The sequence below is a fragment of the Lepidochelys kempii genome, chromosome 3 (genome assembly GCF_965140285.1).
Source record: "Lepidochelys kempii isolate rLepKem1 chromosome 3, rLepKem1.hap1, whole genome shotgun sequence".
Classification (NCBI taxonomy): Eukaryota; Metazoa; Chordata; order Testudines; family Cheloniidae; genus Lepidochelys; species Lepidochelys kempii.
In genome coordinates, this window is record NC_136382.1 from 145,939,466 (window position 1) to 145,965,874 (window position 26,409).

The window sequence follows — 26,409 nt, forward strand, 5'->3', positions numbered from 1 at the left end:
TTCAATATATATGGTTTTTATAAAATAAAGAAATCTTGGCCCAGATGCTCCTTTCTGGTGTATGGTATAAAAGGCAGCAAAGAAGGGCAAAGGGGCTGGAAAACTGGTTGCTGCTTTGAGCCGATCCAGAACAACTGTTTTTTGAATTTTGCACCATTTTTGACTTCTGTTTAAAAAAAAAAGAAAAGTTTGTCAGTTGGAAGCCATCATTTGAATCAGAGCTCAGGTTTGAGTGTGCCACCATATTGGAGAAAGAAGGTGAGCCACTAATTGGAAGCAGTTGCTTAGCTTGATGCAACATGCTCTCAAATCCCTTGAGATTTTCATGGAGTTGGAAGAGTGTTGCCGCCTCCTTTGCTAATAACACATGAAAGTGTGCATATGCTCTGTCATTCAGTAGTTATCCTTAAGGAAACTAAAGTAGTTATCTGTTCACATGGAACATCTGTTTAGAACTGTAAGCAATCGAAAGATTACAGGTAACCGCATAAGAAATATGTCTGTTGAATTACATAATTTGTTAGGAACATTGTATAGTAGTTTATGCTGGAAGCCAAAAGAGGTGCTCTGTCAGTTGTAGATCTGTGGAACACTAACTTTGGCAAGATTTTTCCTTCCCTTGCCTCAGACTATCAGAGCAGCCAGGTGAAACAATAAACCTCAGAGAGATTTGTAGCTGGGGAGGGCAAGGGAGACTACTATATGTGTTGGGTGAGGGAAGCAATCAATAGGGCTTGCCAGCAACAACATATAAATGATCAGAAATCGCAGTCATTTGCCACAGATTTCACTTCCCTGAGTGGACAAAAGTTTTGCTTCTCTTTCTTGAAACTTCCCTAAATTGTATCTAATGAACTTTTGGTGCATCCAGGGCCGGTGTAACCACTAGGTGAACTAGGCGGCTGCCTAGGGCGCCAAAAAGCAGTGCCCAAAAGTATTTTTGCTTCATCCAAAACGGGATGGGGCACAGTTCGGTCCTTTCCCCAAGCCACCTTCCCCCGTACCAGGGTGACCCTTGCTCTCTGTCTCTTCCACACACTACATTTGGCAGCTCCGTCCCATTCTGTGTGCAGGTTGCATTATGGCAACTCAGCTGGGCATGCAAGGAGGGTTCATCTTTGTTCCTTTCTCCTGCCTGGGGCAAATAAATCAGGGAGCCAGAATCAGAGGGCTTGTGAATCACCCCCATCGGAAACTTCCAGCCTCTCTCTGCCGGGGAGAGGTCCGCAGCAAGGCGTGGCTGCTTGCACTTTATCACAAGCCCGTGCCTTGGACCCGAGGCAGGGCACATCTTCTCACGGGCGAGTGGGGCTGGCTCTCCAGCGACCTGCCTCGGTTGCATTTCCCAGGCACTTCCCTTGTCTCTGGGGAGGGAGCGAGGGAGCAAACCGCTGGAGAGGAGGAGGAGGGAAGGAAACACAGCGATGGAGGGAAGGCAGGAGAGGACGCAGGGGACAGGGAACGCGGGGTCGGAGGGGAGAGGTGGAGAGCCCAAGGCTGACCCTCCAGGGTGTGTCTCTGTCCCACCCCTTCCGCCTTCCTTCCCTCTGGCGCTCTACTTCTCTACATTCTGGTGGCACTTCTGTGTCCCCCCCCCCCACACACACACACACCCCCCGCTGCCTGGAGCTCCGCAACGTGCGGGGAAGAGCCTCTCCAAAACGAGTGAGCTGCTGAGGTCCCTGCGCCTCGCCGCAGGCTTCCCCTCTCTCCACTAGGGTGCTCCATCCGATTCCACTTTGCATCCAGCTCGGCCTCTCTGCAGCTGCAATCTTCCTGGGAGAGAGAGGTGTGTGTGAGAGAGATTGCCTGCCTGCCTGGACTCCTCACCATGATGACACTTGAATTTGGTGATTTATGTGTCATCAATAGCACAAGCACTAACCACCACTGCCTCTCCCCGCGACCTCTCTCCCGCTTCACCTCCCAGCTCCCTGGCGGAGCAAAGTTCTCCGGAGAGGCTGCGCTGCACGGTTCTGAGCACTCCCTTTGCTACTGCAGCAAGGTGGCGCGAGGGGCGCAAGGTGGAAGTTTCGCCTAGGGCGCAAAATATCCTTGCACTGGCCCTGGGTGCATCTTCATTCTGGTAGTATATGCAGCATTGTAATTATGGATATGATTACACTGGCTCCCTCTTCTTTTGGTGAGGATTAGTTGACCAGTCTACATTACAGTTATTAACAGTTAAGAGCACTTGAGGGTGAAAGGGTATGGCTTTGCATTTTATCATCAGCCTTTGAGGATTGAGGATTCTATGCTTTATAAGTAAGATTAACTGAAGAACTGCATAAACAGTTGTCCAGAGTAGTGGAAGGAAGGTGAGACATTTAGTGAATTGTTTGTTTTGAACAACGTATCTGTTAGGAATGGAAATTAATAGAACTATTATGTGCTTTTCAGAGGGTAAACAATCATCAATAAGCTTTGTTTTTTCTTTGTTACCCTCACTTGATTTCTGTGTTGCCCCTGCACTGTGTGTGTGTAAACTCCCAGGCCCTAAAAAATCATCTTTTTGTTTTGTTTTCATAATGAGAAGTGCGTGTTTCAGTCTCACTCAAATTTTGCTGAAAGCAGTCTTTCATTTTCATCTGAACCCACTCTGTCTTTCTGCTGTATTTGTTTCCCAGACCTCATGTCTCAGCAGGGTACACAATTATACCTGGATAGAAAAGTTATTCTGTTGTATGATTGATTTATTTTTTGCATTTAATTTCCTTGTTTGCATTTAAGTAGGAAAAATCTGCCTCTTTCATAATGTTATCATGTAATCGGCCAGTGTAGGCTATGAGGCTCATATCTATCTTAGGCAAATGGATTAATTTCATAGGTTTGCTGCTGTTGTTTGATAAGAGACAGTTTTCTGGGCAGGGCAGCAGCACTTTGGTATTTTATTAAAAGTATCTTTCTCTCGGGGGAAAAAATGAAAATTTAGGTTTTTTTCTGCATTGGTGGTTTGCCCTTGTTACAGCTATTTGTTGTCAGCTATCGGTGTGGCTGCACTGTTGCAAACCCCTAGTGTAGCCAAGCCTATAGACTGGAAAAGCCAATATAAGATGTGATTTGCATCGTTGCATCCCACCCTGATTTCAAGCTGAGCTGAGCTGTATCAGCGCAGATCATGGCTTAGAGAGTTTAACTGTGTACGTTAGGGTTCTACACTGGTGCCTTTACCTTGGTGGTTGACCATCCATGGCTGAAATCTCCATTGTAGACAAGGCCTAAGACTGTGTAGAACTTGCAGAAAAACTTGCAAAGTGACCTTAAAAAATAAAATTGCAAATTCTTGACTTTCTTGTATCCACTCTTATTTTCTGTTGTGAATTTTGCTATGTGGTTCGAGAAAATATTTACACCATCCTTCAGCCTGGGAGAAGCAGCCACTGTCTTGATGAGCAGGGAGATTCTGTAGTGATTTCACATGAGGGTGGGGGATGGAGGAGGACTTAATTAGGTGCTGCATGAATCTTAGGACATACCTACTGAGTGTTCTCAAAGACTTTTTTCCAATTATTTTATTTTTATTTTTTGCAAATTTACTCTAACCAAAAAAAAATCCTTCATGAAAGGGTAGCCAGATGCCTGGTTTGGAGCTTTTTTCCTAAACTCTTTCAGTTACTGTACAAAAAGTAACCTGTTTTTTTAAAGTGAAGAATGTATGAATGTCAGTCTCCCATAAATCAAAAATGGATTAACAGATTTTTCTCATATTAAAAAAAAAAAAAAAAAAAAAAGGCTGCTGAGATGAAGCATGGAAAGTTTTAGCCTCCGAGGAGAATTTTTTCAGACGGTTATGAGCATGTGAAAACAAGAGGTTATGGTGGATGTAACCTTAACTAGAGCATTTCATGGCAGTGAAACCTATATTATGAGGAATCCTTTTCACCCTAGCCACTCCCTCTTTTCCTTTCTGTCCCCCCTTTTTCATTGCTTCTATCTACCATTTAGTTCCACTTCTAAAATATACAGACTACACAGTTTTCCCACCCATTGTTCATCTGTGCACTCGATCTTTCTTCTGCAGTTTCTACCAAGTGCAGCAGTGAAAGGCTAACCCAGATCATATGACCTTCTGTGCTTTTTCAAGCTTAACTACTGTTTGCCTATTCAAATAGCCAGAAGACTGGCAGCAGCAGAGCTGGCTTTATTTGTTGAGTCTTGTCTAGTGAAGTGAAAAGGGCTGGTACTTTTTTCTAGCTACATTTTTGTGGGGGGAGTGGGGAATGAAATTATTTCTTTTGTCCTCTGTTTGCAGCTCATTGAGAATCAGGCATGCATATAAAATTACTGTATCTCAGGGCTTACCTTTTTGGACGGGAGGGAGGAAAAACAGATTTGTAAGCTTGTCTGGAAATATTTGGGATGCTTAGGGCAGGCACAAAAGTGGGAGATAATAGAATAATAAAACACAACAAATGAAGGATTAGCAGAAGTCGTTTTAACTAGTGTAGCAGTAGTTTTGTTGTGTCATGTGTAAGAAATAACATGCTACTGAATGTTTCAGAGTGGCAGTGGTAATTTTTCAAAAGTATTTACCAGTTTACAACAGAATCAGAAAGCAAACCTATTGTAACTTTCAAGGGCTACAAAACACAAAGTATAGAATTGATTTTTCATAGATTTTTACTTTATATGTAGGTGTAATTTAAGTGTTTTAGGGATGAATTCAAAAGAAGGAGGACATGAAATCCTCCCCTGCCCACAGTCCATTCTTTTATGTCCGCGTGGTACAGGTGATACAAAAGTTTCCATGATAATTTTCAGTGAATTCCTACTTTCGGTTGTATTGATTAGTTGTGGCATTTATAAAGGTCTGAAACAATAGCTGTTCTTCTAACACAACACGCTCACTTTAATATTTGTTTTCTGTTCCATAAATGAGCATTTCACTCATAAGAAAAATAAATACAAAACTAAATGGTATGTATAAAGTATCAAATTGAGAACAGTAGTGTGTGGCAACTAACTTTATCCTGCACCATTCAAGTTAAGACAAGGTTCTGTGTAAATGAGATATTCTGTTATTTAAATAGCATTACCCTCTTGTCAGCCACTCTTCCTAAAATTTCCAGTATTCCCTAAAATGGGTGACCACTGTGTGGCCCTGTAACACTTCTAATCTACTCCTAACCCAGTATTCTAAACCACAGTAGAAATGTTCTCAGACAGCTCTCTGTGCAAGACCCATTACACAGTGAAGCAGCTTCATTTATTTGCTTTTGTTGTGCTATGAGTTTATACAAAGGCAGGAGATGAACCCAGCACAAAGCATAAACAACATTCTTTTGGCACAAAATGAAATATTGTCAAGAACAACAATGGATGGACAACATTAAGGCTTTAAATAAATATTCATTAATTTACAAGGATATTATTAGATTACTGTATTTATAAATACCCTTAAAAGATGGAAAATTCATAAATTAAGATCCTTCAATCAGTCTTAATTCTTGCATGAGATCAACAAATGAGTTTACAATATCCTTCAGTCACTTGACAGAGATTGTAGCTTCTGAGAGATCACCAGCTAAATTTATAGGTTTCTTCATACACCTAGCTGAGATTATCTTGCATTAATTCTGCAGCAAACAGTCTACTTCAGGCACTTTATACAGATTGTACCTCCCACAGAAGCCTTCTCAAAACTTCCAACTAGTATAAGCATGGTGAATAGAAGTCTGTGGTCCATAGGTGCTGACTCTGTGGGTGCTCTGGGGCTGGAGCACCCACAGGGAAAAATTGGTGGGTGCTCTGCAGCCACCGGCAGCTCCCCAGCCCCAGCTCACCTCCGCCTCCTCCCCTGAATGCACCTCTGCGTCCTGCTTCTCTCACTCTCTCACTCACTCACTCACTCACTCACTCACACACACACACACACACCCAATGCTTTTGCCGCGAAATTTCGCACGGCCAGTGCTGGGAGAGGTGGGGAGGAGAAGGAATGTGGCGCGCTCGGGGAAGAGGCAGGGCCGGGGCCAGGATTTGGTAGGGGTGTGCTGTGGTCTAGAAAATAGGACATTAGACTGGGAATGAGGAGAGTGGAGTTCAGTTCCTCACCCTGTTGCTGACCTACTGTATGTGGACTTAAGTCACTCCATGACTCTCTGCTTTGGTTTCCTCTTCCAATCTTGTCTGCCTGGTCAATTTAGATTATGAACTGTTTGTGTCGAGAAATTTCCCTTACTGTGTGTTTGCACATCCCCTAGCCCAATGATACCCCCATTCTCAATTAGTGCCCCTAGAGCTAATACAATAATAATAATGACAATACTTGAGTAATTTCAGTGAATGCTAGTTATTTTTCTCACTGACTTTACCAGATGTGCCAGCAAAGCTTGAAAATTTCTAGGATGATAGCTACTGGTTTCACAGAAATTGTAAGCTCTGGCAGTTTCACCTTTCATGCTTGTAATTTTTATGAACTGTAGCTATTAGTTTCATAGAATTCACAAGCTTTGCTAGGTGTGTTAGTAAAGTTGATAAATTCCATTAACCTTAGTTATTTTTGCTATTGGATTTACAAGCGTCACTGACTCTTCAGAGTTTTTTTGCATGGATTCAAAGATAGAAGTTACAAGAAGAACTGTCAGCATAGGTGAACATAAGAACATGATAGCATTGTCTGAAATGCTTCCAGTTCCATGGGCAGGGCCAGTTAGACAGGCAGAACTGCAGGGTCTCAATGCATAAGATGTTGGGGGGGTTAGATTTATTAGCAACTGAGGAAACTTTTGGGAAAGAGGGAGCCTATACAGGAAGGATGGGCTCCACCTAAATCAAAATGGAACCAGATTTCTGGTACTTTAAATTAGGTTGTAGAGCAGTTTTTATACTACGGGCTGGGGGAAAGCCAAAGGTGTGGAGGAGCACATGGTTCGGAGAAAGACATCCCTTAGGGGAGGATCTGTTTAACAGGGATTCTCTGTGTCCTAGTAAGGAGGAGAGGATGGAAGACGATAAAATATGGGTAGGATCTGATGAGATACAGTCAAATGAAAGTGTCCCATTCAATTACATCATGTAATGGCAGACAGCTAAAAAGTGGCAAGTTTTTAAAGTACTTGTATACAAATGCAAGAAGTCTAAATAATAAGATGGGTTAATTAGAGTGCCTCATTTTAAATGAGGATATTGGTATAATAGGCATCACAGAAACTTGGTGCAATGAGGATAATTAATGGGACACAGTAATACTAGGGTACAAAATATATTGGAAGGACAGAACAGGTTGTGCTGATGTGGGAGTGGCACTATATGTGAAAGAAAGCGTAGAATCAAATGAAGTAAAAATCTTAAATGAATCAAACTGTACCATAGAATCTCTATGGATAGTAATTCCATGCTCGAATAATACGAATATAGTAGTTGGGATATATTACCAATCATCTGACCAGGATGGTTATAATGATTGCAAAATGCTCAGGGAGATTAGTGAGGCTATACAAATAAAAAGCTCAGTAATAATGGGGGATTTCAACTATCTGTATATTGACTGGGTACATATCACCTCAGGATGGGATGCAGAGAGAAAGTTTCTTGACATCTTAAATGACTGCTTCTTGGAGCAGATAGTCCTGGAACCCACAAAAGGAGAGGCAATTCTTGATTTAGTCCTAAGTGGAGCACAGTATCTTGTCCAAGAGGTGAATATAGCTGGACTGCTTGGTAACAGTGACCATAATATAATTAAATTTAACATCCCTGTGGCAGGGAAAACACCACAGCAGCCCAACGTGGTCGTATTTACTTTCAGAAAGGGAACTACACAAAAATAAGGAAGTTAGTTAAACAGAAATTAAAAGGACCACTCAAAGACTATACGGCCATTGCGGAGAAACTAAATTAATTCTTTGCGTCGGTCTTCACGGCTGAGGATGTGAGGGAGGTTCACAAACCTGAGCCATTCTTTTTAGGTGAAATATCTGAGGAACTGTTCCAGATTGAGGTGGCATTAGAGAAGGTTTTGGAACAAACTGATAAATTAAACAGTAGTAAGTCACCAGGACTACCCAAGAGTTCTAAAGGAACTCAAATGTGAAATTGCAGAACTACTAACTGTGATTTGTAACCTATCATTTAAATCCGCTTCTGTACCAAATGACTGGAGGATAGCTAATGTGACCCCAATTTTTTAAAAGGGCTCCAGAGGTGGTCCCAACAATTATAGGCCAGTAAGCCTGACTTCGGTACTGGGCAAATTGGTTGAAACTATAGTAAAGAACAGAATTCTCAGACGCACAGATGAACATAATTTGTTGGGGAAGCGTCCAACGTGTTTTTTGTAAATGGTGAAGCATGATTTCCCATCTGTTAGAATTCCTTGAGAGGGGTCAACAAACATGTGGACAAGAGGGATCCAGTGGATATAGTGTACTTAGATTTTCAGAAAGATTTTGACAAGGTCCCTCACCAAAGGCGTCTTAAGCAAAGAACTGTCATGGGATAAGAGGGAAGGTCCTCTCATGGATTGGTAACTGGATAAAAGATAGGAAACAAAGGATAGGCATAAATGGTCAGTTTTCAGAATGGAGAGAGGTAAATAGTGATGTCTCCCAGGGGTCTGTAATCAACATATTCATAAATGATCTGGAAAAGGGATAAACAGTGAGGTGGCAAAATTTGCAGATGATACAAAACTACTCAGATAGTTAAGTCCAAAGCAGACTATGAAGAGCTACAAAGGGATCTTATAAAACTGGGTGACTGAAATTCATCTGCCATTTTGTTGCTCAGTGTTGATAAATGGAAAGTAGTGCACATTGGAAAACATAATCCCAATATATACATATAAAATGATAGGATCTAAATTAGCTGTTACCACTCAAGAGAGAGATCTTGGCATCATTATGGATAGTTCTCTGAAAACTTCCACTCAATGTGCAGCAGCAGTCAAAAAAGCTAACTGAATGTTGGGAATCATTAAGAAAGGGATAGATAAGAAGACAGAAAGTATCATATTGCCTCTATATAAATCCATGGTACACCCACATCTTGAATATTGCATGCAGATGCAGTTGTCTTCATCTCAAAAAAGATGCACTGGAATTGGAAAAGTGTCAGAAAAAGGCAACAAAAGTTATTAGGGGCATGGGATAGCTTCTGTGTGAGGAGAGATTAATAAGATTAAGACTTTTCACCTTGGAAAAGAAATGGCTAAGGGGGGATATGATAGAGGTCTATAAAATCGTGACTGGTGTAGAGAAAGTAAATAAGGAAGTGTTATTTACTCCTTCTCATAACACACAAACTATGGGTTACCAAATGAAATTTAATAGGCAGCAGGTTTAAAACAAACAAAAGGAAGTATTTCTTCACAAAATGCACAGTCAACCTGTGGAACTCCTTGCCAGAGGATGTTGTGAAGGCCAAGACTATAACAAGGTTCAAAGAAAATCTAGATAAATTAAGGGAGGATAGGTCCATCCTGTTAGCCAGGATGGGCAGGATTGGTGTTCCTTGCGTCTGTTTGCCAGAAGCTGGGAATGGGCGACAGGATGACTCACTTGATTCCCTGTTCCGTTCATTCCCTCTGGGGCACCTGGCATTGGCCACTGTTGGAAGACAGGATACTGGGCTAGATTATCTTTGGTCTGACCCAGTGTGGCTGTTCTTAAGCTCTTAATTTAAGAGGTCCACAGACACTCAGAGTATGCTTACACTGCATCTGGGAGTGAGGCCTCCCAGCCTGAGTAGACAGGCTTGTGCTCTCAGGGCTTGAGCTCATGGATTAAAAAGAGCTGAGTGGATGTTGCCATTCAAATGCAGGCGGGCTAGCCACCGAGGTCAAGCCTACTGGATAAGGTTGGCTTGATCTTGGGCAGCTGTCACGAGCCACTGGAGCCACAATGTCCATACAGTTTTTTTCGCGCACTAGCTTGAGCCCTGTGAGCATGAGTCTGTCTTCCCAAGCTGGGAGGGACAGTTCTGGAAAGCAGAATGGGAGGATATAAGTAAATGCTTCTATTTTACATATTTTAAACAAAATGAGCCAGAACACTAGTAGTTTTTGAGCTGTTTGTTTTTGAGAGACAGGTGATATTTCTGGGTTTTCCTTTCCACTTTCACTTTGTTTTAATTTCAACTTGCTTAGATTTTTATATGCTGTTTCATCTGCTGAGATGAAACTGCAGTTTAGTTTAAGGCTCCATTTCTGCAAAGAGTGACTCTCATGGCTAACTTTATGCACACTGAGTAGTTCCCTTGAATTCACTGGGCTACACATGGTGCAAAAAGTTAAACATATTCATAAGTCTTTTCAGGCTCGAGGTCTAATTCTGTAGTTAAAGTTGCTAAGTGGTTTTGATGCAACCTTCTAATGGACACTGGAGGGAGAGTAAAAGATGGCAAACTTTTGCCTATGCTTTCATTGGAACTGCTGCGTGAAATAAGGGTTTACAGGATCAAGACTGGTTTAATAATTGGTGGTTTTTATATATATAATCAGTATTTCTAGTTTAAACTTGGGATACAAATACTTTGCTACCATCTGGGCTTTTGTGAAAACTATTAAATGTTTTAAAATGCAATCGAAATACTAAGTATTGCTAAAAGATGAAAAAAAAATTCTGGAGTGGCTGGTTGCAATCCCATTATTACTGTTGTTGTTTTTCACTTCAGACAGGGATTTTCAACCTCTTTGTTCTGTATGAAAAATGCAGCATATCTTTCCCAAAAATACAACATTTTATCCTCTGAGTATAGAATGAATTTTCTGAGAATGTACAAGTACTGTAGATCCATTCATTTGAATCAGATCCCCACCCCCGTATTATCTTAACAAAACAGTGTCCCTATATAGTTTAAATTCACTGAAATTTTGTGTATTGACTATATTTGAAAAAAATAGGAATAAGTCATTTTTTGTTATTCTTCATAACTGAAAGTTTCGCCTTCAGCAAGAGCTGAAGAATAATCTCCGTCAGATTTCCCCAATCCACACATCTTTATCTGTGCCCTGTAGTGACATCACAAGGGAGGGAGGAAAAAACTCTAATGGTTCTGGAAAAATCAGTTTAGTGTGATCTGGGACTAGGAACACTAAAAAGTGCCTTAATCGTAATCGTTATATTTCTATGTGGTTTGTCATAGGGCAGACTTAAGGTTCTTTATGTTCCCTAACTGTGCATTTCCATACCTTTAACACGTTGATATTAAATTTAAAAGAAACCCAAATTCTGAATTTCATGGGTTTATAAAGCTTGTTTTTGTGCTAATTGTGACATTCCTGTAATATATTTACCTTAAATCGTTGATATGTACTCTCAGCCGTAGCAATCTTGAAGAAGCTTTTGCCTGATAATATGATAAAGCTTTATATTTTAAAAATATTGCAAGAAGGGAGTGGTTATTTCTAACCAATTATACTTACTTGTATTTATTTCTTTTTCTTATTTATTAGAACCAACATACATCACAATAAGTCCACCCACATGTGAGATTTTGGTGAACTGCACATTGACTGAGAAAGACTGTATGTACAGTTTCAGACTGGACCAAAACGGTTGCCGCATTTGTCAGTGCAAAACTAGTGAGTACAGAAATCATTGTGGTTCATACTGTTTTTTATCAAGATGTGGTAAAATCCTTTGTTTATTTTAATGTTGCGTAAAATCTTGGAAGTTTGAAATGGAAATCAGTACACAGGTACATTACAATAATTCACTGTTTTAGGATTGATTATTTCCTTTGATAATTATTTTGTTTGTAAAAATACAATTGAAGCATTTGTTTGGAGAAAAAACATTAAGTATTACATAGACTTAACTAACAGCTAAGGAAAAAAGGTAGGTAAAGTTTTGGGCTTCTCCTTGAAAATATCCCCTTGGGAATTCTCTTAGAACTTTGATATTTCATTTTTTCTCTACTTTAAAAAAAATGGGTTAGCTTTGATAGAAATAAAAGTTTTGTTCAGGTGTGTAATCTTTATAATTTTTTGCTTTTTGAAAAAAATCGTTATAAATGCAGTGTTCATGTTTTTTTGGGTTTAGTATTTGGATGCCTGCCACTTCATATTTATATCACAGATTCTCATCTGGCATGTGACTTTTACAAGAAAGATATAACTTTGTGTCTTGGGAGCACTGTCCATATATCAGTCATGTTAGCATCCTCATAGGGAAACAGCAGAACTTGATTCTCGGTACACATTTCATTGAGAGTTTGTAGCATACAACTGAAAAATAAAATTTGAATCACTCCACAGGGGACGTATTATTTGAAACCTCTGCACGCACAAGGAGAGAGAGTTTGCAGTGTAGCTGTCAGTCTACCTTAGGAGTTCTTCCAAGGAGAGAAACTTTAAGCCAGTGATGGACAAACTTTTTGGCCAGAGGGGCACATCAGGGAATAGAAATTGTATGGTGGCCAATGAATGCTCACAAAATTGAGGTTGGGGTGTGAGAGGGGGTGAGGGCTCTGATGTGGGGCTGGGGATGAAGAGTTTGGGGTGTAAGAGGGTGCTCTAGGCTGGGACTGAGGGGATCAGAGCACGGGAGGGGGCTCAGGGCTGGGACAGGGATGCAGGAAGGGGTGCAGGTTCTGACTGGGGGTGCAGGCTCTGGGGTGGGGCTGGGGATGAGAGGTTTGGGGTGCAGGAGGGTGCTCTGTGCTGCGATTGAGGGGTTTGGAGAGCGGGAGCAGAGCTGGGGCAGGGGGTTGGGGCATGGGGAGAGGCTCAGGGGTGCAGGCTCTGACCGGCGCTTACGTCAAGCGGCTCCCAGAAGCAGTGGCATGTTCCTTCTCAAGCTCCTACACGGAGGCACGGCCAGGTGACTCTGCACGCTGCCCCATCCTCAGGCACCACCCCTGCAGCTCCCATTGGAGCGCTGGAGGAGGCCACTGGAGCGCCTAGAAGCCAGAGCGGGGCCATGCTGCAGCTTCCGGAAGCCACGTGGAGTGGCCCCCAACCCGGTACCCTGGCTGGAGCGCCAGAGCAGGGCCAAGCCACATGGTGTGGCTCCCGACCTGGTGCCCCAGCTGGAGCAGGACAAGCCCCAGACCCTGCTCCTCAGCAGGAGCTTGCAGGCCGGCTTAAAACAGCTCGCGGGCTGGATCTGGCCTGCGGGCTGTAGTTTGCCCACCCCTGCTTTAAGCTCTATTGGTGGCATCACTGGAGTCCTGACAGTGGAGACCGTCAGAGATGTTCTGAATTAGTGCATCACTCTGGTCCCCTGCCCCTGTTTCCATTCTAACTGACTCCACTCACCTTCTAGGCTGAGCTGGATGATTTCAGGTGCCCCAGCAGATCAAGGATTATGAGGGACTTGTGCTCTTGGACGTCCTGCAACTTCCAGGTGGAATTTTCTACCACAAGGATAGAGGTGTACTTGTAGACTGGGTTTTGCGAGCAGAAGCCAAAAGAACCAATGGACTGATCCAAGCCCAAGGAGGTTATTTAGAGGAGTTTGTTTATTTCTCTGATGGTGGTAGAATGTAAGAGATTCTAACAAAGAATAATATGTAAAGTAAACAATAATAGTGGTAGCTCTGACTGTTTATTTTTTTTGAGAACCAGTTGTATTAACAATAAAGAAAAGCTCCCATTGACTTCAACAGTAGCAGGGATGGATTGCATATCTATTTCCTGCCTTTTGAAATCTGGACAGAAGTTTCCCTTTGCTTCTTAAAGCAGAACAGATCACTTGCTTCTGCCAAATCTTGCATTGGCTGGTGCAGTGAGAAGAAGCAGAAACACTCCTGGAGTAGTCCATGCAACCTAGGGAGACCTTTTGTTCAAAACAGGGGCAAATGTGCACCTTGCATAGTGCTTGCTGAGTGCAGCAGCTATGGGTTCAAGTCTGAAAGCTCTTTCTAAACAGCAGACCATGCCTCTTTGAGACTTTGGAGTACAAGTCAGCACATTTTTGACTTCTATCATCCCCATACTACGTGCATGGGAAAGAACAGGGGTCCCTAAGTCCACATCTACACTTACAAGCTTAAAGCAGCACAGCTATACCGATCAACTGTCTCGCTGTAAGATCACTCGTATAGAAAGCTCTCCTGTCGACATAATAAAACTATCTACTTGAGCAGTGGTAGGAATGTCGGCGGGAGAGCATCTCCTGCTGACATAGTGCTGTGCACATGAGCGCTTATGCTGGCAAAACTTCTGTCAGTGGTTTTGTCACACTCATGAGCAACCAAAGTTTTGCCAAAGTATGGGGTAGTGTAGACATGGCCTAAGTCCTCCCCACTACTTCTTGCACAGTAGTGCAATAGAACATAGGATTTTACCTCTAATGAAGTATAAAGAAAATATTGCTAAAGGTCAACCAAATGCTCTAGCGTTTTTTACCTTTTGAAATCAAATCTGTATTCTGAATTAGAGAACTGTTGCCAGTTTTGAAGCCCAGTCATGCATGCAGAATATTCAAGTATGTCATGCAATCCTGTCAATGCTAGAATGCTTCTGGGAGATTGCATTGTGGCAGGCTGAGAATTGAGACCTGCCTTCCTTGCAAATGATATGAAGCTCAGTTCCCACTCATGAAAGCAGAGAAGAGCTGTGCTGCGGTATTTCTATTATACTATAGATTTTAATTGCTCTTAAAACCAAAGTGTGAAATCTAGTATTCTGTTGCTGTATAACTTACTGGCAGGGCTTTTTTGATCAGACAAAAATCAACTCATTTATGTAGATGTATCTCTGGTACTGTTTTAGTGTATTTTCCCTGGGTAAAAGAAAAAAATGATTCCACCACAGAAGTTAAATAATAAGAAAATGTATACACTAGTATGTTTGTAGCTACACACACACACGAAAAAACGAGTGTGGAAAAAATGTGGCTGTTCAGCACTTCTGCAAATTAGGCCCCAGGTTGAGCACCCAGGGAATAAAGCAACGTATAATTAGTAGCCACTTGTGAAAAGTTTTGGTTAAAGTGACTTTTGCCCAGCATCACCTAGCAAGTTAATGGCAAAGGCAAGGATAGAACTGAGTTCTCCTGGGTAGCAGTCACCTGCCTTTAAATAGAAGATCATCCTCTCTTTTCCTGTAGTCCCCTACCACTTTATTGACATGGATTACAACTTCCAGACAAAATGAGGCAGGAATCCTATAAGCAGCCTAATTCATTCCACACCCTGATTAATTTCTTGAACATCATCCATCTTGAATGAATGAGGTAGGGGTATTGTAGAAAAAATAGTATCTGATCATGTAATTAAAGACTATCATATGGATATGCACAATGGTGCTAAAATAGGTTGAACCTTAAACCTAGCATTTCGTTTTTTTGTAGGTGCTTGATTTTGCTATCTCAATAACATTATTTTAACATAGTGTTTTAAGGGCAAAAATACATTGTTATGTGCAACAATAACAATTTATCCTTGGCATGACTGGGCTTAGTGGTCACAGTGGGAGCTCGGAGTCAGGAGGCCAGCTGGGTCTGGATACCAGGAGACCAGAATCTGAGACAGGCCAGAGGGCAAACCAGGTGTCAGGAGACAGGCAGAGTCAGGAGGTCAATCTAAGACAGGCCAGTGGGCAGGCTGGCAGTCAAGATACCAGGGGGTCAGTCAGGTAGCACAGGGGAGGCAGTCCTAAGCAGGGAAAGACCAAGTTGCAGGCATGACTTCCTGTTCCTCTGCTTGGTTTAAAGAGAAGCCTTGGAGTTTCGCCCACCAGATCCCTTGACTAGAGTCCTCTGCCAAATCTGAGCTTCAAGTTCTGGTGACTGTTTGCAGGTCACTGGGTGGCGGTTTGGAATGTACGGGCTCTTAAAAGTGCTGTGTCCTGGGATTCGAGACCCATGGCCCCTGAGAATCTCAAATCTCTGAACAGCAGGGTTTGAATCCTGAATCTTTAGCACTGCAATTGAGACAACTTCCCCTGGAACGAAAGGACTAATTTCTTGAGTTGGCAGCAGGAGAAGGCAGTGTTCATCTATGGACCCAGAATCGCTGGGTTACATATGCAGGACTGGCCCTAACTAATAGATGGCATAGCTAAGAACAAATATTTGCTAATGTTGTTAAGTGTCTGAGACTTGGATCTGCCATGTAAGATTTGGGTTCTGTTTCTGGCTTGTCTAACTTGTGAGACCTTGCTCAATGATAGAGGTTGCGAAAGGCACAGAATTATCATCATCAATTTACTGAAGTGAGTCTAGAAATCAGGGTTTCCTGGTTCTCAGCACGATGCATGTTCTCATAATCCTAAGGGTATTTGGCTTGCTGAAAAGTAGACGAGTCCTGGCAGAGATAGGGTACCCTTATCCTTCAGTATAAATGTCATTGGTTAACAAAGGAATTGAACCTCTGACAATTAATTATGAAAGATCATGAAAAAATGGGGAAATACCAGAATGCTGGAAAAAACATAATGAGATAAATTCTTAGAACTAGAAAAGAGTGATCCTGACAGTAAATGTATGGTAAATTTCTAAATTCAATCCCTAGTAAAATAAAATACAAATATTATCTTTAAATAAACACCTAGAGAATAATGAAAATATACACATTCAACAGGATGGGTTTGTATTATGGTGAACAAATCATACTGGATAAACTTGATCTCTTTTCTTAGTATAATTACAAAAATACCCTAAGGGGGAGGAGGAAGAATAATAGGTGGTAACACTATACTGATTTTAGTAAAGAATATATGCCTCATGAAATCAAACTAGCAAAATTCATTCAAACTGGCTTGGATGTGTGAGGATTGTCACATGGAACAAAAACTGTAAGAAGGACTACAAAAGCCAGGTTACTTGCTAGTAAATATTTCTTCAAGATATTGCCGGTACATGTCCACATTCCTGGAGCCATATGTACTATGTAAATCCCAGAACTGTTTAAAGCAATTACTTATTAGGGCCATCTGCACTCAGTACACTCATGAAACATTTTATTTAAGCAGGGTTTTCAAGAGTCTCAACACTCCAACCCTCCGTTTTCATCCATGTATTGGAAATCAGTAGAGAAGGAGGAAGAGTTAATGTGGATCGGTGGAGGCAATATATTCAGAAAATTCTGGTTACTGTTAAGTACCCTAGTTTTCTCCTTCATAAATTTGCCTGCCAGTTCCCCACCCCTGCAGATGAACCAGCAGTAGCAATCCACACTAAGAGGATGGCTGAGGAGTGCTTAATTAAAAAGGTACTGAAAACAGCTCTCCTGAAATATGATCTAGTCTCAACATCAAGAGAATAATAATGGGTAAAGATATGTAGGTAGCTGCTTGTAGCCACACTACAAATCTCAGAAATGGACACTATACAAAGGCATGCTTTAAATGCTGCCATAGCTCTTGTTTAATTAACATTAGGACCATCTGGTATCTGAAACTTTGTCTGCAAATTAGAAGACAAAATACAAAACAAAAGCTTTTACACCTCTTGGATTTCTCTTCGAAAGACATAAGTAGCCTGGATGATTTATAAAAAGAATGGCTGTGTCTAGGTAATGGATGAGAGCCTGCTTCACATCAAAATTATGGAATAAATGTCTGCCCATGAATAAAGGGATCAGGAAAAGAAACATGGAAAGAAATGCACTATCTATAAGAAGAAATTCTGTGACCACTTCAGAATTTTAGATTGGCCAGAGCACCAAAGTGTCTGTGTGAAAAACAGTAAATGGAAGATAAGCTTATATCTAAGTTTAAGAACACATACCAGAGGAGACAGCAATTAAGAAGTCAATTCACAAGGCTAAATAATAAAACTAGGATAGAGGTTCAAGTGGAAGGTCCTTTATGGATTAAATTCCTTTATGGAATTTCTGAATTAAGGTCCTTTATGGAATTCTTTGTGGACTAAATAGAATCTCCTTTAGGCCTGATTCTGAGAGTATTGAACACCCTCCCAAATCTTGTTGAATTCAGTGGAAGCTGGGCATGCTCAACACACCTTAGGGTCATGCATCGGCCATTTGTTTGAAGTTCTGTCTGACAAGCTATGATCCATTGAGGTGCCATGCCTGTGGGGGGAAAAAAGATTCCATGCTGATAACTATTGCAGCTAAAATAGCACTTGTCACTGTTACAGGGTTAGCTGCACTGCTGTCCCCTTTCAGGTCTCTCTGAGTGTCCCCCTGTAGGTGTTCATACCATATGCCTTTAGCTATCAGTGGGCGGAATTCCACTGTTCTCCCACTCTTAGACCGGGCTCTGGGCTACAGTACCATGTGTATCAACCATTCTTGCCCTGCATGTCCAACTGAGTTTGGGCACCTGCAGTTCTTCCCTTTAGGAGGCTGACCAGTAATACAGTGATCAGGCAGCCTTCTTAAAACAAAAATATTGTTTATTTTAGCAGTGGGAACAAAGCAGATTTGAAAAGAGTAAACACTCTACGTGTGTGTATCTTACCTAAATGTTTAGCATCCATTGATGGCAGACTAGGCTGTCCCAACTTTTCAGACACTCCTCAGCAGGGTCCTGGACTTTGGTCTAGTTCCCTTTAAATGACTACTGCCCTCTCTTGAGAGAGGGTCCCTTTTTAAATCCCTGCTACAGTTCTTTTGTTCTGTCCTCATGGGCCTTTTCCTGTCCTATTTAAAATCAATTGTTCTTCATATGCTGGTCCCTGTGTGTATTCTACTCTGGGTACTCCTGTGCACCATGTGCCTAAGAAGATTTTTGCTAGTAGTGTCTGGTGGTCTGCACTCTTTCCCTTCTTGTGCTTTGATCTGTGAGTGTAAGGCGCAGTTCAGATTGACCGCCTCTCCAGTTCCTTCTTACTGCTCCGTGGTCAAAGATAGAACCTTCCAGTGTCCACAGAGTTGATTCTCCGACATTGAACATGCAAGTATTATAAATTCTAAATAACATATATAAAAAAAGTCTTAGTTTAGTTTAAGTAGTTAGATTTCAGGGAACACCCACACCACATGCACACAGTCTTCCCAGTATGGGACTCCAATTATGCCTGGGACTCTGGGCATCAAGAACTGCATCTCCTGCCCTGTTTCTTCCCAGTCAGCAACAACCATCAGAGGTGCCTCTGCCTCAGAGAAGCTTATATATCTGCTAAATGTAGCATCTGTCACTCCTACCTACCCTGAACCCATCAAGTGTAGGAGGTTCAGGGTTAGGAAATACCTCATGGAACAGGCTCTGAGGTCCCAGTTGGATCTGGGCTGGGCAGACCCCTCCCCCCCATACAGCTGGCTGAGAGATTGAACGCATTACCCAGCACTGCCACTTTGGATGGAGGGACAGGCAAAGGTAGAGGCAAGTACTCCTCATCTCAGGCTCACCACCAGGGCAAGAAACCCTCTCTAGGGTTTACAGAAAAATACCGCTCTATTTCCACTTCTGAGAGGGGATCTGATTTGCCCATGTGCTATTGAGGTCAGGTGACTCTTCGCGCCTGGTTCAGGGAAGCTCAAAAACCCATCAAGGTTGTGGTTAAGAGACCCTCCTCTTCAGCACTTTCTGTACTGAGTAAAAAGAGGCATGAGCATAGATAGAGCCCTGCTAATCCGCTTTATATCCATGGACCATTTTTGCAGATTGCAGATCAGATGCAGATAAAAATTTTGTATGTAGAGCCCTGCAAGTCTGCAGATATCCGCTTTATATCTGCAGATGCAGATATCAGTGGGTCATTTTGCAGATCAGATGCAGATACAAATTTTGTTTCCATGCAGGGCTCTGAGCATAGACTGGTATGACCATTGGTAACGGCAAAGAACTGACCACCATCCATACATCATCAGCACTGACACGCACTTGTGAGCTGACACCAAAAGTTCAAAGAGAGTAGACACTTTGTGGTGATGATTACACAGCTTTGGAGAAAATCAACATCTTTTCAGATCTGAATCTGAGCTGTCTGTCAGAACTGATTCTTACAAGGAAGATCATGACGCTATCAGTCCATGAGCTTTATGAAAGAAGCTGGTCTGCTATTCCCTCTTGTGGTTGGGATATTTCCTCAATGGTTTTGACAGCACTGTCTTTGGCGATGGAAGCCCACATTTTCTTCGGCAGTTCTGCTATGGGAAAAGGACAGTGTCACAGGGTGGGCTGTTGCTGCATCCACCTCCAACCATGTGCTGCCATGCCATACTTAGTTATGGGGGTTTATTCTTTTAAGGCACTGGTTAACAAACAGAAGGCAGTCTTAAGTCAAAACCTGGCCCCCAGGCTTTAGGGCCACCCCTTCCAAGGGTCTCCGGCTTCTGGCAACTTTCTTGCCTCCTCCAGCTCTGATCCCCTCTTGGAACTGCAGCTGTGGGATTGCTTCCTTGATTCCCTGGCCCCATTGGCTCCAGGGACTCACCACAGGACTTAACTCCCCTCCAGTGTGGCCTTTGCTGCTCTGGACTCAGCCTGCCTCAGCCCTTCCTCCCCCTAGCTGCCTAATAGCAGCCCTTTATAGGCCCAGGTATAGCCAAGTCCACTGTAATTAGCTGGATTGAGCCCAGCTGCTCCAGTCCAGGAGAGCTGGGCTCAAGCTGTTCAGAGACCAGCTACCCTGTGACACTCATCACCTTCTCCAAGAGACATCAACCATGATGGGTCTCAGGAGATTCTAGAACCTCTGACGCAACCTGTGTAAGATGGGGTATCCTCTTTAGAACTGATAGTAACCTATGCCTTGGAGTCCACTTCAACCCATGCTGGATCCTTCTCCATACTATCCACTTTGGTTACACTATAAAGTTCCTCTTCCTTCACCCTCCAAAAGCCCGTTCCCCGTCCCTTTTCAAGGACCACTCTCATGAGATGATACTTTATAGGAGGTAGACTTGCTACTTCTAAGGAGAGTCATAGAGCCAGTACCATCTCAACATTGATGAAAGGGATTTTATTCCAAATATTTCCTAATCCCCAAGAAGAAGGGAGGATGGAGACCCATATTAGATCTCCAGTACCCTCAGTACCTTTATCAAGTGTGACTTCCTGCATGAACAACACAGGCCATAAGACTTCCACGAATTAATTCCTGCTTCAATTCCAATAGATGTGGGTGAACTAGAGCATATCTCTTAGGGGGGAGAAATCTGTCACAGCTATCATCAAGCTCCCCCTGCTGGACACTCACCAGACTGCTGTGTTTGGAGTCCACATGTTAGATCTATGTACTTTTAAACTTTCCTGAGCCTGGATCTCTAGGCGCACACTTTAAGTGCAGATTCTTTTTCTAGAACCCACTTCTGAGACTGCTGTGGTCCAACTGCCTAGGTCCTGTGACTAGAGTCCATTCTCTCCACCCCCTCCTAGTTGCTTAAGCACATCCTTCAGATTTCCAACCTTGTGGACACTCTTGTTGACACTTCAGTCTCTGTTGGTCCTATAGTCAAAAAGGTCCCCTCTGCTATGAAAGCATGCCCCTTTGTGTTCTCTCCTATCCCCAAAGCATCCTTTTTTCCTTTTTTTTTTCTTTTCTTTGGGGGGAGGGATAGCTCAGTGGTTTGAGTATTGGCCTGCTAAACCCAGGGTTGTGAGTTCAATCCTTGAGGGGGCCATTTGGGATCTGAGGCAAAAATTGGGGATTGGTCCTGCTTTGAGCAGGGGGTTGGACTAGATGACCTCCTGAGGTCCCTTCCAACCCTGATATTCTATGATCTATAAACACTGGTTTCCTTACTCAGGTTGAAAAAGGCTAACACTGGCCCTGTAACTATTATTTAATTAATTTGATTTCACCCCTTATGATCTAGAAGCCACGTCTGTCCAGCATTGGCATGTTCTAAAGGCAACTGTTGTAGCTGTCAGACTAGGTATAAACTTGTCCTTGAAGTATGTTATATCCAAGGCTCCCTATAAGGATTTTTTGAAAAATATTCTAGTTTTATCATTTCTTGTACTGCTTGTGTTTTAGTCAGTCCCAGCTGTATTCCAGCTGCTGCTAGCGTTTGTCATAATTACATCAGCTCCTGTTTAGCAAATGAGCTTCAGTTATATTGATGCATTTTTCTTAATTCTCCAACAGCCTGTGATATGGTCTTTCTAAGACTTAGCCACATCACCGCATTGTTAATGTAGACTCTGACTCTGTCTCTGTCCATCATCCTTTATGAAACATTTCTAGACCAGAACTTTTTCCAATATGGAAGCCAAAGTATGTGTTACTTGTGGAAGTGGGCCCAGGTAGTGAAATTTGGATATAAAACCATATTCAATTCCACACTTTTCAAAGTTCAGGCATATTCATATTCATGGTTCTAGTATGCCCATTACATCAACAGTATTACAAAGTTTGGATCTGGGTCCCCACTTTCCCAAAGTTAAGGGGGATTCAAGCTCGGTGTTTTGGTTTAGACCAATCTGAAGTTAAATGTACACTTTTTTTTTTTGTTACTTAATTGTGTGTGTCTAAATTCATCTGATTAATCCAGTTTTGTAAAATATTGTGCCTCATATCTCATTATTTTTCTCAGTAATGCTCCTACGTTATATTCTCACTGTGTTCTTTGGTATCCACGCACATTCTGAGTGTCCTGATACCTTTATTACACATGCTATTGAATTCACCCAGTCTGTGGGCTACATTTGGCTATTACTTTAGTTCACCACTATCGTTCTTATAGACTAACAAACGTATTGGAGCATAAGCTTTCGTGGGTGAATACCCACTTCGTCGGATGTGTGTAGTGGAAATTTCCAGAGGCAGGTTTAAATATGCAAGCAAGAATCAAGCTAGGAATAACGAGGTTAGTTCAATCAGGGAGGATGAGGCCCGCTTCTAGCAGTTGAGGTGTGAACCAAGGGAGGAGAAACTGCTTTTGTAGTTGGCTAGCCATTCACAGTCTTTGTTTAATCCTGAGCTGATGGTGTCAAATTTGCAAATGAACTGAATCTCAGCAGTTACCCACATGAGGAAATAAGGAAACAGATCAACAGAGCCAGACGTGTACCCAGGAGCCTCCTGCTGCAAGACAAACCCAAGAAAGAAACCAACAGAACTCCACTGGCCATCACATACAGTCCTCAGCTAAAACCTCTCCAATGCATCATCACTGATCTACAACCCATTCTGGACAACGAGCCCTCACTTTCACAGGCCTTGGGAGGCAGGCCAATCCTCGCCCACAGACAACCCACCAACTTGAAGCATGTTCTCACCAGCAACTACACGCTAGACCATAGTAACTCTAACTCAGGAACCAGTCCATGCAACAAACCTCGATGCCAACTCTGCCCACATATCTTCACCAGTGACACCATCACAGGACCTAACCAGATCAGCCACACCATCACAGGTTCATCCACCTGCACTTCCACCAATGTAATATACGCCATCATGTGCCAGCAATGCCCCTCTGCCATGCACATCAGCCAAACTGGACAGTCCCTACGTAAAAGGATAAATGGACACAAATCAGATATTAGGAATGGCAATATACAAAAACCTGTATGAGAACACTTCAACCTCCCTGGACACACAATAGCAGATTTAAAGGTAGCCGTCCTGCAGCAAAGAACTTCAGGACCAGACTTCAAAGAGAAACTGCTGAGCTTGAGCAACTGCTGTGCTGGAAATGGCCCAACTTGATTATCATACACATTGTAAGGAGAGTGATCACTTTAGATAAGCTATTACCAGCAGGAGAGTGGGGTGGGAGGAGGTATTTTTTCATGCTTTGTCTGTGTATAAAAAGATCTTCTATACTTTCCACAGTATGCATCTGATGAAGTGAGCGGTAGCTCTCGAAAGCTTATGCTCAAATAAATTGGTTAGTCTCTAAGGTGCCACAAGTACTCCTTTTCTTTTTGCGAATACAGACTAACACGGCTGTTACTCTGAAACCTGCTGAGCTTCAGTTCATTTGCAAATTTGACACCATCAGCTCAGGATTAAACAAAGACTGTGAATGGCTAGCCGACTACAAAAGCAGTTTCTCCTCCCTTGGTGTTCACACCTCAACTGCTAGAAGCGGGCCTCATCCTCCCTGATTGAACTAACCTCGTTATCCCTAGCCTGATTCTTGCTTGCATATTTATACCTGCCTCTGGAAATTTCCACTACATGCATCCGATGAAGTGGTTGTTCACCCACGAAAGCTTATGCTCCAATACGTCTGTTAGTCTATAAGGTGCCACAGGACTCTTTGCCACTTTTACAAATCCAGACTAACACGGCTACCCCTCTGATACTTGACACTATCATTCTGTTTCGCATTTCCCTTAACTCTTGTCTCCAAGGCACCTGCACTCTACTTAGGGCATGCATTAACAATGAATCATGTCCTTCAGTTGAATGGTATATGTATCCCCTGAATGTGCCAGGAAATTGCTTTTCCCAGGCTGGAATTGCTGCTGCTTATCTAGTCTGTTTTGGTTTTGGACCACATTGGTATTTCACTGTTTTAAAAATAAATCTAATCATCCCCAGCTTTTCACTGGTCTTCTCTCCCAGAAAAGGCTATTTACTGTAGGAGCTATTTAAAAAATAGTTTGTCTTTACCATTATGCTGTATCCTCCTTAATCTGCATGTTACCTGCATCTCAATCAGTTCTTCATAGGCTTTCATCACCTCTTTTTTTCATAAGTGTTGTCTTCTGCTTCAGCTCTTTCAAAATCTTCCATGTCATCAGTATTGATTTTGCTCCTGTGAGCAGTACCGTCTGTTTCTAAATGCTATTTTTTTTAGTCTTAACTTGTTTTGCACTTCAGTATGCTGTGCTATCATTCTATCCATTGCCCCTATTAAACCTCACAGCTGTGTCCATATCTTCCATTGGCATTCAAATCTTAGTGTCCTTTAAACGCCTCTCCTGATAAGCACACCATTGCAAAGTGATTTTTCTTTTACCTTTTGCACAGTTTTTACCATATGATGAAAAATTTGTATGATATTTCCCACCAAAAAGGTTGCACTTTGTCCCAAGTTCACTCTTCTTGATTAGTTATTTCCTGAACACACATTTCACTTTCTGCTTCTAGGGCACAAGCCCAAATTTTGCCCTGTGTTACATCAATGCAGCCCCATTTATGTCATTGGGTTATATGGCTGTAGTTGTGGGCTGAATTTATCTGCCGTCTTACCATTTCAGTCTTTGTCCTTGATTTTGCAGGATATTCCTCAAATGTTACTCTGTGCTTTTCACTTGCTCTCTAGCTTCTCAGTTTCTTGTATTGCCTTCCAGGGCTAGCTGTGCTTTTCAGAATGCCAAATTCTGCAATCTTCATTTATAATGAAAAAACAATGAGGAGTCCTTGTGGCACCTTAGTGACTAACGAATTTATTTGGGCATAAGCTTTCGTGGGCTAGAACCCACTTCATCAGATGCATGGACTGGAAAATACAGGAGCAGGTATAAATACATGAGAAGATGTGAATTGCCTTACCACGTGTGCAGGTATAAATACTTGAAAAGATGTGAATTGCCTTACCAAGTGTGAGGTTAGTCTAACGAGACTAACACACTTGGTAAGGCAGTTCACATCTTTTCATGTATTTATACCTGTTCCTGTATTTTCCACTCCATGCATCTGATGAAGTGGGTTCTAGCCCATGAAAGCTTATGCCCAAATAAATTTGTTAGTCACTAAGGTGCCACAAGGACTCCTCATTGTTTTTGCTGATACAGACTAACACGGCTACCACTCTGAAACCTGTCACCATTTATAATGAGTTCACTGTGACTGCTTACCATGAGTAAGGATTACATGGTGTAGCCAGCCAGCCAGCCCCCCCCCCCCCCCCCTCAGACCAGCATTGCTGGGAACACAAGGGAGCCAAAACAACAGGGCACTTAACATCAATTCCAGCACAGCCTTTGAAGCTGTGAGAAGCACAGGTGTGCTGCTACAATGTGCCTCTGGGAACATATACAACTATTAGGCTCCCAGCAGACAGAGAAGCTGTGACAGACATGGCTCTTAGCCCCTACTAAATAGCGTGATGCACACACCCCAACATCCTAGGTGGGAAAATATTTACCCTAATAAAAGGAATGTCCAGTAGTCGAAACTTATTGTTTCTCTCCCTTGCAAGTGTAAACTACTCTTGCGAGAGCTGGCGTCGCCCAGACAGACCAGCCCCAATTTGGCATAAGAAAGGAGAAAGAAAATAAAGGAGTACAGAGGTATAAGTATGGGACCTACAGCACCATGATTTTTGAGTGCTTTTCACTATCTATCTGCTGGTCAGATAAGTGACAGCCTCCCAAGGCTTCTGCAGCTAAGAGGGTCCCTAAGCCTTGTCCCTTATTCGTCTTTCCGCGGAATTGAGTGACCTATCTTGGCTTGGCATCGCTGGAATCGAGAGATGCAAGGAGGGTAAGAAGCACCCACACCTGATCTCCTATCTTTAGTGTACACATATTTTGAAATAGAGCTCTATACTTTGTTTTCTTTCTTTGGGATTGTGGCTTCAGTTTTGTAACTTGTTTGTGTGTGTAACATCTCTACATTTAAATAAGTAGGCACTAGCAATTTTGTAACCACATGATTAGAATCTAGTTTAATAAATTTTGGTAACCATTTGTGCATAAGCCTGACTTGTTTC

At 42.3% G+C, this 26,409-nt stretch overlaps 1 protein-coding gene across 6 annotated transcripts in view; it reads left to right on the top strand.

The window, feature by feature from the left end:
- The window catches only part of CRIM1 (cysteine rich transmembrane BMP regulator 1), a 300,395-nt gene that overhangs the window by 199,787 nt on the left and 74,199 nt on the right, over nt 1-26,409 (top strand). For all 6 annotated transcript variants that reach the window (XM_073338355.1, XM_073338356.1, XM_073338359.1 and 3 more), the window contains one exon: nt 11,396-11,524. In XM_073338355.1, coding sequence (XP_073194456.1) covers nt 11,396-11,524 — 129 coding nt within the window. The remainder of the gene's footprint in view (nt 1-11,395; nt 11,525-26,409) is intronic.